Raw genomic sequence first — 18,467 nt, forward strand, 5'->3', positions numbered from 1 at the left:
TAACGTCATCCTCAACTGATATGTCCTTTCTGAACAGTACATGTTTTCCAGACAAGCAAGGTCTTCCCCACAGAACAGGGTTAGATCTAGAAAATGAAGTTTATAATTTGGGTAATTATTCTTCGAATTTCATGGTGCTGAATGTTCAGTCTGATCCTACTCCAGACTTACCTGCAATTTCAGTACTACCAGTCAAAGGCGAATTATGTGTCAGAAATAATGGTTCCGTACATGTAGGACATAGTGATTGTACTACTATTGTCCAGTATAGTGACAGTGGGAAATCTATTTTCAAAGCTTCACGTCATTCTTATTTTGTTTGTGGTCAGACCGCATATGTTCGTCTGCCCCTCGATTGGGAGGGAACCTGTTACATTGCCTTCCTACTGCCACCAGTTTTCCTAGCCCCATCTGATTATCACAGAAACACACATCTAGTACACATTAGACATAGAAGGGAGATCGAGTCCCCGATTGTCGACCAAACTGAAACTGCTCTAGAACAGTATACAGATTTCAATAGAGGATTCTTTTTCTTTATAGGACCTATCCAGAATAGTAAGTTAATACGTAGATTGACCAGAACCCTTGAAGCAGTAGTTAATGAGACTGCCTCTGCTCTAGGTAACTTAACCGAAGAGCAATCTGCTATGAGATTTGTCGTGCTCCAAAATCGTCTCGTTCTTGACGTCATACTGGCTGATAGAGGAGGAGCATGTAGAGTCATCGGATCTAGTTGCTGCATTTTTATTCCTAATAACGCGCCGTCTGTTTATTCAGCTATAACCAGACTTCATAAAATTGCCCATCAGTTACACCAGAATCCAGGCACCTGGACATGGTCCGGTTGGTTCTGGAGTATAATTTCTGCCTGGGGATGGAAAATATTGTCTTTTTTAGGTATTGCAGTAGCGATCATATTCAGTTGCTGCCTCTGTATACAATGTGGCCCTGCGATTTGCGGCATTTGTGCTACCTCTTGTATTCCTAGTCCCAAGTCCCGTCCTAGATCCCGTTCCAAGAAAATTCGAGACGAGCAAATGATACTGTATGAAATGATAGATGGTATCATGAATATTGATGTTTCTTGATGGAAACGTAGTGACAAGGAGGGAATGTGGAAAAGTAAATTTTGCCATGTTCTGTGTCCCTACGTGTTCCCCATCCTATGTTATATGTGCATGAATAATATGCATATGTATTCCCCATGATCGATAAAAGACGCAATTACAGTTGTGTCCATCTCTAGTATGCCAGTTTCCAGTTCTCGTGAAAGCAACGAATATCAGGCCTATGTAAAGCTACGTTGCCACGTTTCACAGTGTGCACGTTATTTCATTGTAAAGTCCCCGTTTCTAGGCCTCAAAAGGGCCCGGACTCAGATTCAGCTCCTGTCTCCTGAACCCTCTCCGAGGAGCGATACAGCCCCCACCTGTATCCCTGACCCTTCACTTACTTCCTGCCTCACAGTGCCCGGCTCGGCCTGGCTCTGCCTGCCAGTCTGCCAAGAGTATGTTATGATTCCAGTTATCAGTCCAGCTCTCCTTCTCTGCATTCCTAAGCTACTGAATCGCATCAATAGTTTCCGTCATGGTCTAGCCTTTACGTCTCCATGTAAGAGAAATACTGTATTTATGGTCATTTAATATTCCTCAACACACACTACATGTAGAATAATTCATGCACCAGTCTTAGTGTCTGTTAGCCTTTGCCCTGATAACTTTTGGATTCTATCAACATGTTCTCTAAACATCAGATACTAGATAGTGTTTAGGTACATGTCGCTCTGACTCTCCAGACTTTCGTCTCTCCTTCTAGCTCAGAAGTCATAGCCCCCAGCTTCTCCCTAGTTACACGTCATTGCCAGCTTGCGCGCACCACTAGGTTAGAGGTCCCGGCTCCTTAGGTAGCCCCTCCATGTTTCCGCCCCATTTGTGACATATTCTGTTACGTTTACATCACATGTCTATGTTCACGCCTCCTGTTACGCCTACTGTATGTACTGTAATGCAATTGTTTTAACTATATATACTTGTGTACTGTTATTAAAAGTCAGCGCGCTCATTCCAGCTCCTGCCCGACAGCTGTCGGGGCCCCCCTGTTGGCTAGCCATCCCAGATCTTGCCCGTGCAGGTTGTCCTGTTCCTGTCCTTTATGCTGTATTAAACCTGCAAACTCCTACTACCTCGAATCTTGACTCTTATTTATTGAGCTATCTGTTATTGTTATATCCAGTCAAAAATAGAGGTATTATTTATTTATTTACCACAGGTGTCAGGTTATTTTACTTATGTCTGTTTACTCCATTATCATTAAACTCTACCCAGATGCTGGGCGAACCTTACAGGGTATGTGGCACTTTACTGACTAGTTTGCAAACAAATGCTGTATGGTACCACTAGTAATAGTTAAATATACAAATGTTTGAATATTTCATCTATGTGAGTCGACCCTTTGACCATTAAATAGAATTTGACTTCTGTGGTATCCTACAGGCATGTGGCACTTTAATGACTATTTTGCATACAATTATGCCTGATGCAACCAATAGCAGTTTGAATAGAAGTCGATAGGTGCAAGGGGCCCATTAAGGGCAATAAGATCTATGAGACGATTTCATTGTAGATCGTGTTTTCTAATCAATTCTTTAATTCTGAAGCTCTTGAAACGTTATGAATGTTTTAGTTGTACTTTGAGTTGTTTATTTTTAAAATTGACACCTTTGTATGAAGTGATTTTTCTTTTTTATCCGTATCAGAATGAACGTTTTCATTATCAGAACAATAAACTCATTCATTCATTCTTACATTGGATTACCAATCAATCCATTATATAAACAAACCAAATGGAAATTCAATAGGAACAGCAATACAATAGGTAAGCTGAAATATCTCAGTAAGTTGAGGCGCAATAGAATGGGATACAGAATTGTGATAGCCACTATAATACAACACAAATTAAAGCAAACACGTTTCCATAAAGAAACTTTCCTTCTCTCTTCTAAACAAAAGTCAATAATACGATCATCTATGAAGGGACTCTAATTTTAGATCATAGAAGGTGTGAGCATGATCAGACATAAGTAGAAGTCTTGGAAATACATTCTTAGCATAAAGCTTCACACTTGCAAGAAGAAAGCCAAAAGAGAGTTCTATTCATCTTAAAGTCGGAAGAGGATCTCTCATGACTCTAACTATGCAAGCATCAACTAAAAAGCAGCATGAGATTTGGAATGTCCTTATCTCCTTTCGCAACACCAGAAACCAACCAAAGCATTTCCTAACTGCAGCTTTAAGATTGCTTCCATTTCCCAACACATAGAACTGAGACTATGGTTCTCAACCTTGAACATACTGCTATCCTGGTACATGATGAACAGAAGGCCTCTTTCGACAATTGTTTCTCCACCCGTTTTTCTCTCCAAGCCTCTCTATCAGCAGTCTAATATAAACAATAAGCCTTTTTTATAACTAACAAAATAGTAAACCTTCAGGAAAAAAGAAAACCTGCTGTCAAAGCAGAATGCATTTCAACTGAGGTACTAACTGAAGGCTGATCCGACAAGTGTAATGGCGCTTAAATGGCAGTATATAAATATGGGTTTGACCAAACGCTTGTATCTGCGGTGTTTAAGGGTGGGTAGAATCACCCTACTCCCTGAATATGATCAGAAAATCACCAGTTCAAATAGCCTCTATCCTAAACACTCGCAATTCTACAGTGCAAACAATCTAATATCTCTATAACGATATTCAATGGAAATCACAAATAACTCCTTGATCTTTAATTTTCTTAGGATCAAGTTCTTTTGTTCTTAGTGATAGAGTTAAGAATAGAATATAACTTGAAGTGTAAGTGTAAAGCATGTGAATACATTTTATTATTAAATGTATTAGTTTAATAATATGTAGTTGCACTTCTGTGTCGTATAAGGGTGGAACCTCATTTGCGCTGCTCCAATGCTACAGATCCCTATTTGATTAGAAGATCCCCACTTTAGGATTTCAGGGCTGCCATAGATCAGACGGGGTGAAGAGAGTTTATGGAAATGTTGCCAACAAAGATATCTGGGATGTGGTATCCACCTTTTTCATTGGATTTCCATTTTGCAGATAGATGCCTGTGATGTCTGCCAGATGTGACAGATGCCAATATTATATCACTGGCAGATTTTGGATGTCAGAGTGACTCAGAGATGCAATGGATGTAAAGGCCTGAAAATCCCAGGGGAGGAAAGTTAATTTTTAGCAGATGGGTTCATACCTTTATGCCATTTAACTCATTTGAATTAAAGAGCATCAGAAGCAATGGTTGATCAACAGATTCCATTGATGCAACTCAAACATTTATATAACCAGACACACACTAACTACAAACACACACAAAAATGCTTCACCCAACCATTTTCTACCTGCTTAGCAGCAGCTACAAGCATCACTGCATAATTGTCATTGCTCATGAATTTACCCATCTTTCCAGGACTGGGTTCGGCAGAAGGAATTAAGCCTGTCAGCAGCCATGTGGGGAACATGGTATCAAACTAGTCAGGACAAAGAGAGCTGCCACCTGAACACAGGTGCGGTCATAAGGCCATCAACCGGCAAATTAAAGCAGAAGAGACAGTGGTACGAACCAGAAGTGGGTCACGAAGCAAGACACTGTTACGTGCTCACTGTCACACTCAAGTTTCTGTCCCCCACCATTTTTGGCCTTACCTCTATGAGGCTTAACTGTATATGGAAGAAGGGTGTACCTTTTTGGATAGCTGATGGGAGAGTTGAACCCCACTAATCACTGGAACCTCCATATTTGGTCACCAATATTTACCAGAGTATTTGGCTTTGTAAACTCCAATTGATCTAGAAGTTAAAGACTGCACCTCTCATCAGAGTAAACACAATTTAGCATAATTGTACTGAATAAAAAGATTAGACATATGAAGTATTGAGGGGTGTATTTATCAAATTATCGTGCAGTGCAGCAAGTCACCTTGCTGCCCTTTGTGATAGGAAAAGGGCAGGAATGCACCGTATTTAACAATAAGTGGCACATTCCTGTAATTTCCCAGTGCTGGCACACAGTATGCTGCCCAGTACAAATGCGGGCACCCTTGCACCATGGTGCAAGGGTGCCGTTTTGTTTCCAGGATAGTTTTGTGCAGGAAAGGACACATTCCTGCACAAAACAATTCTGTGAGGCTTTTTGTTCTTCCTATGTCATAGAAAGGGGAAGTATCAAGGAGAAATAAGGATATTTCTCCTCGTTACACCTCACTAGGGGAGGTGTAGCATTTTGACGCATTCCCAGGTCAACCACTAATGGTAAATTTGGGAATGTGCCGAAATCCATGAGTGAATGCATGGGAGCACCCACGCTCCACCCATGGAATGCCTCCCTGGTGCAGATTTGTGCTGCGTTGCATTACTCTGAATTTATCAAGACAGTCGGAGACATGCAAGGTGGCCGTGCATGGCTTGACAAATCAAACTTGAGGGTTGCATCGCTTTTGCACCCCACTGTGTGGTGCAAAGGCAATGCAACCCAATGATAAATATGTCTCTGAGTTCTAAAAAAAATGTGAGGAAAGGATTATATGACAGAAAAATGATAAGCGGTACAAGAGAAAAACAAAATACATGAAATGTCATAAAAGCCCAGCCAGAAGTACAGGATAAATGCAAATCATTAAACCCCTAGTTAGACGTTTTGCTTTAAGAAAAACTCTAAGTGTCTGACTTATTAGGAGCGCTGACACCATAACAGGACATCTACAAGGAAAATGGTGAAGTATCCCTATCAGCGCTTCATTCACAATGCATGCTTTCTAACACAATATAATACAATACTAATTGTTTGACGTCACCTACCTGATTCTCTGTGGAGTAAGAGAAGAGATGTTTTTTCCACATGACGCTGATTGGGAGGGAGAATGAGCAGGCGAGATTGAATAGACCAGCAAAAACAGCATACATTTAAAAAATAATGGCGCACAACATATACAACATGAAAATGTGGCATAATGTTCATGGCATTATCTAGACTTCTAAATATCCTATATAATTAATTTAAGGGGCAACTTCGTTAATTCATTGATTACGACTCAATGCATCATTAAAACAAAAAATGTAATACAAATTTTCACACGTTATTTGTACATTCTGTATATTTCAAAAAACACTTTCACACAAAGATCCTGTCTCTTTTATGTTCAAGGAGTTTTCTCACACTCACTACTGGCAGAGTTGCCAGTTTTGGCAGTAGGTCTCTGCAGCTGCTCCTACATCAGTAAAACTCTTAAATTCGAAATCAATCCATGTTCCACCTGCACAGTGAGAGAGAGATGTACTTCTCACCTTTACTCCAGCTATGATCACTGGCAGTGAGATTGCATCTGAAGGGTCAGCTAATCATTCAACTCTCCCATTCTCATGTGATGCTTGATCTCAAGCAGCCTCTCAGAACATCTGTCACAGACATTTAAAAAGAGAAATGTGTACGGTACAATAGGTGGAAATAAACCCAATGTATGAATGCAACGTCTGAAAGCAAGAGGAAATAACAAGTATGTCAGATTCAAAAACGTTCAAAAATGTTAACATTTCTATTAAAACACCTGACATTAAAAAACAGCATAGTTTTTATAGAAAAAAACATAACATGTAGTAGCATTTAACATTTATCAATGCCATACATAACTTGCTATCAATTCAGCAAAGAAAAACAGTCTATGGACCTGATCACTCCAGTGTGCATTGACCTGTGTGCTATTTAGCGTTTTGCCGATGTTTCACTCTTGCTCTTTGGTTAAACTTTACTTTGCTGCTCCTACTGTTACATATTTTGATCACTAGTAAGAAAAGCAACGCCTGACATCTCCTGATCATGTTACTAATTCATACTTAGTCATTATACATTTGTTAAAATGATATAGGATAAAAGGTTTGTTTCGTTGACTTGTTGAATTTTTAAAGAATATTGAGTCCTTTTTCTGACAAATAAATTTAACCACAACTCCACAGGATTTTTAAGCAATGGAGAAAGGTGGAAGCAGATCCGTCGATTCTCCCTTACCACGCTGAGGGATTTTGGCATGGGCAGGAAAACCATCGAAGACCGGATCCAGGAGGAGGCTGCGTTTCTTGTAGAAGAGTTCCGAAAAACTAAAGGTCTGTGTAATATTTTAACAATTTAAACAAACATCAGATAAAAACTGAACTTCTGGAATGGTTTTGCAAATAAATATACTCATGTATCTTGTGGAAAAGTAAATTTTGCCATGTTCTGTGTCCCTACGCCTCATCCATCATATGTTATGTGTGCATGACCAATATGCATATGTTATTCCCCATGTCCGATTAAAGACGCAATTACAGTTGTGTCCACCTCTGGTATGTCAGTTTCCAGTCCTCGTGAATACTACGAATATCAGGCCTATGTAAAGCTACGTTGCCACGTTTCTCAGTGTGCACGTTATTTCATTATAAAGTCCCCGTTTCCAGGCCTCAAAAGGGCCCGGACATCAGATTCAGCTCCTGTCTCCTGAAAGCCTCGCTGAGGAGCGATACAGCCCCCACCTGTATCCTCGACCCTTCACTTACTTCCTGCCTCGCAGTGCCCGGTGCAGCTTGGCTCTGCCTCTGAGTCTGCCAAGAGTATGTTATGATTCCAGCTATCAGTTCAGTCCTCCTTCTCTGCATTCCTAAGCTACTGAACTGCATCAATAGTTTCCGTCATTGTCTAGCCTATTCGGCTCCACGTTAGAGAAATACTGTATTAATGGTCATTTAATATTCTTCATCACGCACTACATGTAGAATAATGCATGGTCCAGTCTTAGAATCAAGTTAGCTTCTCCCCTCATGACTTCTAGTTTATATCAACATGTTCCCTAAACATCAGATACTAGATAGGGTTTAGGTACATGTCGCTCCGACCCTCCAGACTTTAGTCTCTGCTCCTAGCACAGAGTTCGTAGCCCCCAGCTTCTCCTAGTAATACGTCATTGCCAGTTTTCGCGCACCATTAGGTTAGAGGTCCCGGCTCCTTAGGTAGCCCCCTCCTATGTTTCCGCCCCATTCATGACATATTCTGTTACGTTTGCACCACATGCCTAAGTATACTCCCAGTTACACCTCTTTTTACTGTTATCTTTCGCGACTGCTACGCGTCACGCCTTCTGCTCCACCCACTGTTACGCCTACTGCAATGTAATGCTATGTGTTTGCGCTATGTATATAAGTTGATGTATTGTTATTAAAAGTTAGCGCGCTCATCCCAGATCAAGCCCCGGCAGCTGCTGGGCCCCAGTTGTCCTGCTGGGCCCTGTTACCTCTGTTCCTATGCAGGTTGTCCTGATCCTGTCCTTATGCTGTAATAAACCTGCAGAAACTCCTACTACCTCGAATCTTGACTCTTATTTTATTGAGCTATCTGTTATTCATTCATTCATCCAAAAATAGATCCGGTATTATTTATTTATATACCACATAATGGCGCCCGAATAGGGACTTGCCCTTTCCCCACGCGTCGGTGAAGCCACGCCGACCCCCTGACCCTCTGCAGCCGTGACGGAACCATACCGTGCACTGGCAGATATTTCTGCTCCAAGTATCCCTCAGGCCCACGGAGGAGACGGAGGAGGCGGTCCAGCATCCGAACGAGACGGTGGAGGAACGCGGCGAGTCCCGACCAGAGCCCAAGCCGAGAGTCCAAGGTCCGAGGTATCCGGAGGCCCACCCGTAACTGAAGTCCGAAGTCCGAAGTTCGTCGTCGTAGCAGTCCAGTCCCGTTCGAGGCCTTCCGTTCCGTGCTGCCCGGTGAGTACCATTGCTGGGGTAGTATCTAGACAGGACCAATCTAAATTGACTCCTGGTCCGTGGGTTGGTGGTGCCCAGACTCACAAACGAAGTGTTCACCTAGGTGGATACGGGTCTTGATGCGTCCCTTTATGGGACCGGTATGTTCCGTACTGTTACAGCAGTGCATCCAGTAACTCTAGTCTGTTCCGTTCTCGAGAAATTCTGTTCTGTTTCTGTTTTCAGTATTCCAGGTAATATTCTGTTCGAACTGTTATTTATAATGTTCTTCATGTATTTTTAATGTTGTGGTATGAGTGTGACGTGATTTCGTGTTTTCATTGTGTATTGTATTGTGTCCAGATTACAGTTCAGTCATGCCTATATTTTCCAAGTTACGTCAGATAAAAACTAGAAAGGGTCTGTTAGAGGAAGCGGTTCCTGTCCCACCTAGGGACAGTCCAGGTCACTTTATGTATCAGAAACATGGCATAAGCGCCATATTGTATCTAGATTTATGGGTAGAGTATACCAAACAGTTAGAAGAAAAGTATAGATGGCCCGTATCGGGTACATGGGATGCCGAATGTATCATGCGAGTAGAAGAAGCATTATGGAAAAAGAAAGCCAGACAGTCACAAAAGGATGCCATCGAGTTATGGCGTAAAGAAGCGCATAGAAGAACTGAAAAGGAGGTCAGAAAGTCAGAGTTAAGTAGAGAATCCCAGTAACGAGCCCAAGAAAGAGAATTAATCGAGATAGGTGAACAAGTCAAAGCCGAACAGTCAGACAGACAGAGGCATGCCCTCATTAAGGGTATGTATCCTCTTCTTGCCGAGGGCTTGCCAAAAGCGACCCCAGAGGCATCCAGTAATTTCCCGCCACCATTAGTTCCGACCAAGCTACGTCACAAACCGACCGCAGCTGATATTTTTATTTCGTCCTATCTGGACGACACAGTCCCAGAATATGCAAATCCTGTTCGCGCTCCGCCAGTCCCTGTAAATCAGGCACTTCCTGCTCCTTCAGACACCGGGGTGCCCTTAACAGCTCCCCCGGCCCAGTCCGCCATACAAGTCCAGCCCACGTTACAACTACCGACCCTGCCAGGACGAAGAATGTCAGTAGACGATTCTAGTCTAGGGGCCGCAGGAGGAGGTCTTCCTCAAACCCCGCCGCCACACAAGCGTTTATCAGCACTCGAATTACATGCTCAAGCATCACAGCGTACTCCTAAAAGTAATAAGTCTGTCACAGAAATCAGACAAGCCCTTAACGAATGTGTCTATGATCCAGTTCCAGGCGAATATAATATGGTTTTATATTCCGTACGCGTAAGGAGGGTGACCGAGTATCTAGTTACCTTACCGAATATGAAAGAAGATCTAGACAGAATATATCGTTTCATCCGTACAGGGGATGATCCAGAAAGTATTGGCGAGATTATGTCTCAAAGGAAAGCCGAGATCCAGCTCATGATATTAAAGTTCCTGATCAATTGTCTAATAAGAGAACAAGATTATCCGTCTAAAGATTCCGCCGAAATGAGAATCCTGACAAGGTGGAGTGATAATATAGCCGAGGGTAAGCACAAGACCGTCGGTGCCATGGAAAGTATGTACAAGAAAATCCGTAAAGAAATAATAAAGATACACGAACAGCGTAAAGCAGCACAAGTAAGCGAGAAAGAAAGTATCTCTGATCCTGAAGAGGAAGAGAACGAGAATCCCGCCAGAATAGCGTATGTAGGAAAATCCAGATTTCCAGATCGCCATTTACGTCTAGAACCCAAGTCTATTTTTCATCATCCAGCACCAGAACAAGGTTCTCTAGAACAAGTATTTCAAGCTACCGATCATATTCTGAAATCACGAATCGGTTATAGTGAGTTAAGTACCATGCATGAACAAGAACTAGCCCGATCAGCAGTCCGATGGATTACTGATTCTACCACTTTTCCAGACGAAATAGTGGCACAAATGTTTCTGAAATTGCCCCCAGCCGAGCAACGACTGGTGGGTATGTATATGATCCAACACCTTATTACTCTGTATGAGGGTCAACACTCTGATCCAGGCCCGTTACACGATATCCTGAACGAGTTACTCCAGTATAAATGGAGAGGTCTAGGTACCGATTTAATTAGTGTCATTCTAGAACAGCGCCACAAATATAGAACGTTTCTGAACCCGCATTTTGTTCATGTTTCACCCCCAGAAAGCAAATCATTTTACATAGACAGACAGAATCCGTTACGAGAAGTCCACCCAGTCCAAGGGGCGGGTGGCGTAATGCAACGAGTGTTTGTATACACTCCAATATCAAAGATGGAACTTCTTGAAATGAAGAAATTAATTCCCTGTCATGATAAAGATCCAGCAGGGTTCCATAGAGAATTAAAAGACATGCTCCGTATGGGAGAATACACTTACCCAGATATCATTAAAATGTTAAAGGTCCTGTTACCCGCAGGGGTGTATGAAAAGTTAAAGGAAAAAGAATGGGAGGTGGGAGAGAAAAAGATCGATTGGGCAGCTCTAGAAGCTGAAGACAAGGCACGAGTACCAGGTACCGGTCTTGGAGATAAATGTAAAGAATTACCAGAATTATTGATTCAAGTTTTACCCAGATTATTGACAACGAGAAAAGAAGACTGGGATGCAATCTCAGCCTGTAAACAGAAACAAGACGAAGATATTAGTGATTTTTATTCTAGATTCGAAAAATGTTTTAGTATTAACAGTGGTCTCAAGACAAGTAGTGAGTCATACCCTCATCTTTTCGTTACCAAATTAGTCGAGAATTCAAGTCCACAAATTAAAAATCGAGTTTTGAAAGTCGAAAGCACCTGGCAAGCAAATACTCCGTCCCAGATGCTCCAGATGCTCCAGTATCACCAGAATAGAATCAGGGAAGAGCAAGAACACGAAAGAAAACGTATGAAAGACACGAAAATGAAAGTGCTAGTTGCACAATCTGTTCCTCAAGACAGTCAGAAGAGGGGTCCGAATCAAGCCAGTCATCCTGCAGCTCCCGTCAAAGGGAACTGCAATTATTGTAAACAGCCAGGTCATTTTATAAACGAGTGTGCAGTTCTGAAACACAACATAGCTACTGGTAAGACTAAAGAAAGACCACGTCCGCCGAGACAAGAACAAGTTTCACAGACTCCTCAGTCACAGAATGCACAACAGACAGTTCCCGTACCGCAGCCTATTGCTGCAACACAGCATGTCACATCGCAGATGTACCAGTATGCACAGTCCGAGTATCCAGAGTACCAGCCATATTCATGAAACAGCCTAGAGAGGGAGGTAGGCTTGCCTCTCATCGAGATTCCTGTAGATCAAGAAGGTCCCTATGTTCACAGTCAAGTATTAGGGAAAGACAGAAAGTTTTTGATCGATACAGGGGCAAGTAGGACCACAATTAGTCATGCCGAAGTTCCAGGGGCTCCGCTCTCAGGCTCAAGAAATGTTTCCCTTGGATTTTCAGGAAAACCCATTATAAATGAGATATCAAAGCCAGTCACTCTAGGAGTAGGTCCATTGTCCCGCACTACTGATCTGTTACTTACTAAGTCATGTCCAGAAAACCTATTAGGCATTAAGACACTGAAAGAATTAGGTGCAGTTATTTGCTGTTCCCCAGAGGGAATACGTCTGTTCCTACGTGACTTTAAGGGTCACTATGTATTACGAGATTTTGATTCAAGATTGTCTAAAGTACCGCAGCATTTATGGGCGCAAGGTCCAACTGATGTAGGTTACATGCAAATCACACCCCATCGTGTGACTCTCAAACCAGGTGTAGTGTTACCCCGAATCAGACAGTACAGATTGCCACCTGAGGCTGTAGCAGCCTTATCCAAAATTATTGACGAGCTCATGGCTCAAGGAGTAGTTGTAGAAACTGACTCCAATGTATGTAATTCTCCGATCATTCCAGTCATGAAACGTACTGATCCAAATGCACCCCCAGTATATCGATTAGTGATTGATTTGCGAGAGCTTAATAAATGTATTATTCCTCAGTACCCAGTTGTCCCAGATATCTCTTCCCTGTTAACAGCCATTGATTCCGAAGCCACGTTCTTCACTGTCATAGACCTCAAGAATGCATTTTTCAGTGTTCCAATTCATCCAGATAGCCAGTTTCTTTTCGGATTTTGTTTAAATGGAAGGAGCTATATGTTTACACGCGCTCCTCAAGGTTTCACAGAAAGTCCTAGTATTTACAGTCAAGCACTTAAGAGACAACTAGACAACATTCACATGCCAACTGACACTGCCCTGCTCCAGTACGTCGATGATTTACTGATCACAGCCCGTTCTGAACGTGCTTGCGAGCGAGCATCACTTACAGTCCTGTATTTTCTAGCCGAGATGGGGCACAAGGTGTCACCTTCGAAGCTTCAATTCTGTGTCCAGCAAGTGGTATACTTAGGACACTTACTGTCCAAGAGGGGTAGGCAGTTGACACCCGACCGTATCCAGTTAATAGCGAATCTTCCCCAGCCCAGAACCCAGAAGGAGGTACGTGCCTTTATCGGCCTTACTTCTTATTGTAGACAATGGATTCCTCAGTATGCATTTCTAGCCAAGCCACTGATACAGTTAACGACACAGGAGGCAGCCGTATCGACTGTCCTCCCTTGGACATCTGACCATACACTTAGTTTCAATGAGTTAAAGAAAGCCCTATGCCAAGCTCCAGTTCTAGCTACACCGAACTACAGTAAGCCTTTTACACTTTTCGTTACTGAACGCGAAGGTACAGCATTATCTGTTCTCACACAAGATCAAGCAGGACAATACAAGCCCTGTGCTTATTTTTCGAGCACATTAGATCCAGTCGCCCAGGCTTTGCCTGCGTGCCTCAAGTCAGTTGCAGCCACAGCACTAGCTATCAGACAAAGTGATTCCATAGTTTTAGGACACTCCCTGACAGTACAAGTTCCACACTCCGTAGAAGTTCTTTTAAACCGAACACAAACGCAGCACTTGACAATTGCACGTTTAACAGGTTATGAATTGACACTGTTCCAGCCACACATAGATATCAGACGCTGCAACGTTCTGAATCCTGCTACACTGTTACCATCAGTTAATCCAAATCCAGACCCACATGATTGTGTGGAAGTAGTTAATATTACGACAAAGCCAAGACAAGACCTGACAGACATTCCGTTACCAGATCCCGACCTGACACTTTATGTGGATGGTTCATGTATGAGAACTAGTACAGGAGAACTAGTCGCCGCGTATGCAGTGACTACTGACACTGAAGTTATTGAAACACACCGTATCGACACCCTGTCCGCTCAAGCAGCAGAGCTAGTCGCTCTGACACAAGCCTGTATACATGCCAAGAACCTGAAAGTTAATGTTTACACAGATTCACGTTACGCATTCGGAGTTGTACATGACTTCGGAGTGCTCTGGCAGGAGAGAGGTTTCATGACTTCTCATGGAACCAAGATTCAGCATGGTCTCCTTATTCAAGCCCTGTTAGATGCCATACATTTACCGACATCTATTGCTATTATGAAATGCAAAGCACATACGAAAGTTACTGACATTATTTCCCAAGGTAATGATTTAGCAGACCGCACAGCCAAGCTTACAGCACAGACTCCAGACATTCCAGTTAATCAGACACATACTCCAGATCCGATTACATGCATGACAGTTAAGGACCCTACTCAAGATGTCATAGATATCCAGTTACATGCTACTCCTGAAGAAATCAAGAAATGGTCTGAACAAGGAGGGGTCCAGACAGATCAAGGATGGTTAACGAAGGGTAGAGCCACATGGTTTCTCCCCGATTCTATGGTTCAAGTCATTATCAATACCGCACATAGTCCAGCCCATTTAGGAGAAAAAGCTATGTTAGACAGTATCCAGAACATTTGGTTCAACAAGCATTTACGAGCTGCAGCCAAGCAGAAAGTCCGTACCTGTATGATATGTTGTCAGTTTAATCCAGGTAAAAGTGTCCCGGTGGAACAAGGTGGTTTCCAGCCCCCTGACCACCCTTTTGAGGTCCTCCAGATGGATTATATTCAGATGGAGCGATGTCGAGGTTTCAAGTATGTCCTTGTAGTTGTATGCGCTTTGTCCAGGTGGACAGAAGCATATCCAGTCCCAGATTACACAGCCGCGACCACTGCCAAGCAGTTGGTTCGTGAATTCTTCCCTAGATATGGACTCCCTAGAGTCGTATATTCTGATAACGGTCAGCCATTCTCATCTGAACTGATGAAGCACGTTTCCCTTTTGTTAGGGTACCAGTGGAAGTTCCATTGTGTACGCCATCCTGAAGCAGCCGGTCTGGTCGAGAGACATAATCAGACTCTGAAAATCCGTATTGCCAAAGTCTGTAAAGAAAAAGGTGTGGACTGGCTAGTAGCTCTGCCAGTCGCTTTGCTTTATATGCGCATGGTCGCACATTCCAGATCAGGTCTGTCCCCGTATGAGGTCGTATTCGGCCGCCCCCCTAACATGTGGGGTACTCCTAGACCCCGAAGTATTACTGATGTTTCATGTAATATGCTGACAGATTACCTAGCTTCCTTGATGTCTGCCCTCAACTCATGTCGTTCACAGGTTGCTGCCGCCTTTCCAGACAATACCGAGGTGGCACCACATGAAATCGTTCCAGGCTCCCTAGTGATGGTCCGGAATTTCGACAGATCAAGTCCGCTGGAACCACGTTGGAAGGAGCCACGTCAGGTCCTCTTGACCACCCGTACCGCCGTCAAATTGGAAGGCAGAAAAGGATGGATCCACCTGTCTCATGTTAAACTTTTTAAAGGATTGAAATCCGTTTCTAAAAACATTTCCCAGGATTTGAAGGACTGCCAGAATATTGCTCTTAAGGACTGTCCCGCACAAGACATTATTACAACCCCTCCCTTGTTAGAGAAAACTCCGCAACAGGAGTATAAGTTAAAGCTCAGGTCTAGTAAAATAAGTCGGTCAGTTTGATTGTATAAGTCCTCCCCTAGGTGAAACGGTTAGACTGTTTCTGACATGTATAAAATAGACCCCCATAGTGAGAGAGTCAGTCTAAACGCAAACCGATGTATTGTTTTTCTGAGTTTCATATTATTCATCAGCATTATGACTTCCTGCACCAGCTATGCGTTCTATCTGTATTTTCCAGTTCCTCATGTAAATATGTCTGCTAATGCTACAGTAGAGCACACGTTTAGTGATCTGCCTCCTCACGAATATTCTTACCGCCTCGCTATGCGTAACAACACATTTATCCGTATGTTACATTATTCACACCAGACCAGCAATGCCACTAATTGTTGGGTGTGTGGTCGACTCCCCCCTTTCCAGACACCGAAGGGAGTTCTGCCACTCTTTCCTTATCCATTCTCACACAATGGTTCGTGTGGAGCATGGTCCACGATAACGTCATCCTCAACAGATATGTCTTTTCTTAACAGTACATGTTTTTCAGACAAGCAAGGTTTCCCCCACAGAACAGGTTTAGATCTAGAAAATGAAGTATATAATTTAGGTAATTATTCGTCGAATTTTATGGTCCTGAATGTTCAGTCTGATACTACTCCAGACTTACCTGCTATTTCAGTACTACCTGTCAAAGGCGAATTATGTGTCCGTAGTTATGGTTCCATACATGTAGGTCATAGTGAATGTACTACTGTTATCCAGTATAGTGACAGTAGGAAATCTGTTTTCAAAGCTTCACGTCATTCTTATTTTATTTGTGGTCAAACTGCATATGTTCGTCTGCCCCTCGATTGGGAGGGAACCTGTTACATTGCTTTCCTACTGCCACCTGTTTTCCTAGCCCCATCTGATTATCACAGAAACACACATCTAGTACACATTAGACATAGAAGGGAGTCCCCAATTGTCGATTATACTGAAACTACTCTAGAACAGTATACAGATTTCAATAAAGGTTTCTTCTTCTTTGTAGGACCTGTCCAGAATAGTAAACTGATCCGTAGGTTAACAAGAACCCTTGAAGCTGTAGTAAATGAGACTGCCTCTGCTCTAGGTAACTTAACCGAAGAACAATCTGCTATGAGATTTGTCGTTTTGCAAAATCGTCTCGTCCTTGACGTCATACTGGCCGATAGGGGCGGGGCCTGTAGAGTCATCGGATCTAGTTGCTGCATTTTCATTCCAAATAACGCGCCGTCTGTTTATTCAGCTATAACCAGACTCCATAAAATTGCCCATCTGTTACACCAAGATCCAGGCACCTGGACATGGTCCGGTTGGTTCTGGAATATAATTTCCGCCTGGGGATGGAAAGTCCTGTCCTTTCTAGGTATTGCAGTAGCGATCATATTTAGCTGCTGCCTCTGTATACAATGTGGCCCTGCGATTTGCAGCATGTGTGCTACCTCTTGTATTCCTAGTCCCAAGCCCCGTTCTAAATCCCGTTCCAAGACAATTCGAGACGAGCAAATGGTACTGTATGAAATGATAGATGGTATCATGAAAATTGATGTTTCCTGATGGAAACGTAGTGACAAGGAGGGAATGTGGAAAAGTAAATTTTGCCATGTTCTGTGTCCCTACGCCTCATCCATCATATGTTATGTGTGCATGACCAATATGCATATGTTATTCCCCATGTCCGATTAAAGACGCAATTACAGTTGTGTCCACCTCTGGTATGTCAGTTTCCAGTCCTCGTGAATACTACGAATATCAGGCCTATGTAAAGCTACGTTGCCACGTTTCTCAGTGTGCACGTTATTTCATTATAAAGTCCCCGTTTCCAGGCCTCAAAAGGGCCCGGACATCAGATTCAGCTCCTGTCTCCTGAAAGCCTCGCTGAGGAGCGATACAGCCCCCACCTGTATCCTCGACCCTTCACTTACTTCCTGCCTCGCAGTGCCCGGTGCAGCTTGGCTCTGCCTCTGAGTCTGCCAAGAGTATGTTATGATTCCAGCTATCAGTTCAGTCCTCCTTCTCTGCATTCCTAAGCTACTGAACTGCATCAATAGTTTCCGTCATTGTCTAGCCTATTCGGCTCCACGTTAGAGAAATACTGTATTAATGGTCATTTAATATTCTTCATCACGCACTACATGTAGAATAATGCATGGTCCAGTCTTAGAATCAAGTTAGCTTCTCCCCTCATGACTTCTAGTTTATATCAACATGTTCCCTAAACATCAGATACTAGATAGGGTTTAGGTACATGTCGCTCCGACCCTCCAGACTTTAGTCTCTGCTCCTAGCACAGAGTTCGTAGCCCCCAGCTTCTCCTAGTAATACGTCATTGCCAGTTTTCGCGCACCATTAGGTTAGAGGTCCCGGCTCCTTAGGTAGCCCCCTCCTATGTTTCCGCCCCATTCATGACATATTCTGTTACGTTTGCACCACATGCCTAAGTATACTCCCAGTTACACCTCTTTTTACTGTTATCTTTCGCGACTGCTACGCGTCACGCCTTCTGCTCCACCCACTGTTACGCCTACTGCAATGTAATGCTATGTGTTTGCGCTATGTATATAAGTTGATGTATTGTTATTAAAAGTTAGCGCGCTCATCCCAGATCAAGCCCCGGCAGCTGCTGGGCCCCAGTTGTCCTGCTGGGCCCTGTTACCTCTGTTCCTATGCAGGTTGTCCTGATCCTGTCCTTATGCTGTAATAAACCTGCAGAAACTCC

At 43.0% G+C, this 18,467-nt stretch overlaps 1 protein-coding gene across 1 annotated transcript in view; it reads left to right on the top strand.

Moving 5' to 3' along the window:
- The window catches only part of LOC144783025 (cytochrome P450 2G1-like), a 367,886-nt gene that overhangs the window by 41,243 nt on the left and 308,176 nt on the right, over nucleotides 1-18,467 (top strand). The window contains exon 3 of the mRNA XM_078662213.1: nucleotides 7,020-7,166. Within this exon, the coding sequence (XP_078518339.1) occupies nucleotides 7,020-7,166 (147 nt within the window). The remainder of the gene's footprint in view (nucleotides 1-7,019; nucleotides 7,167-18,467) is intronic.

This window comes from Lissotriton helveticus, chromosome 9 (assembly GCF_964261635.1).
Source record: "Lissotriton helveticus chromosome 9, aLisHel1.1, whole genome shotgun sequence".
Classification (NCBI taxonomy): domain Eukaryota; kingdom Metazoa; phylum Chordata; class Amphibia; order Caudata; family Salamandridae; genus Lissotriton; species Lissotriton helveticus.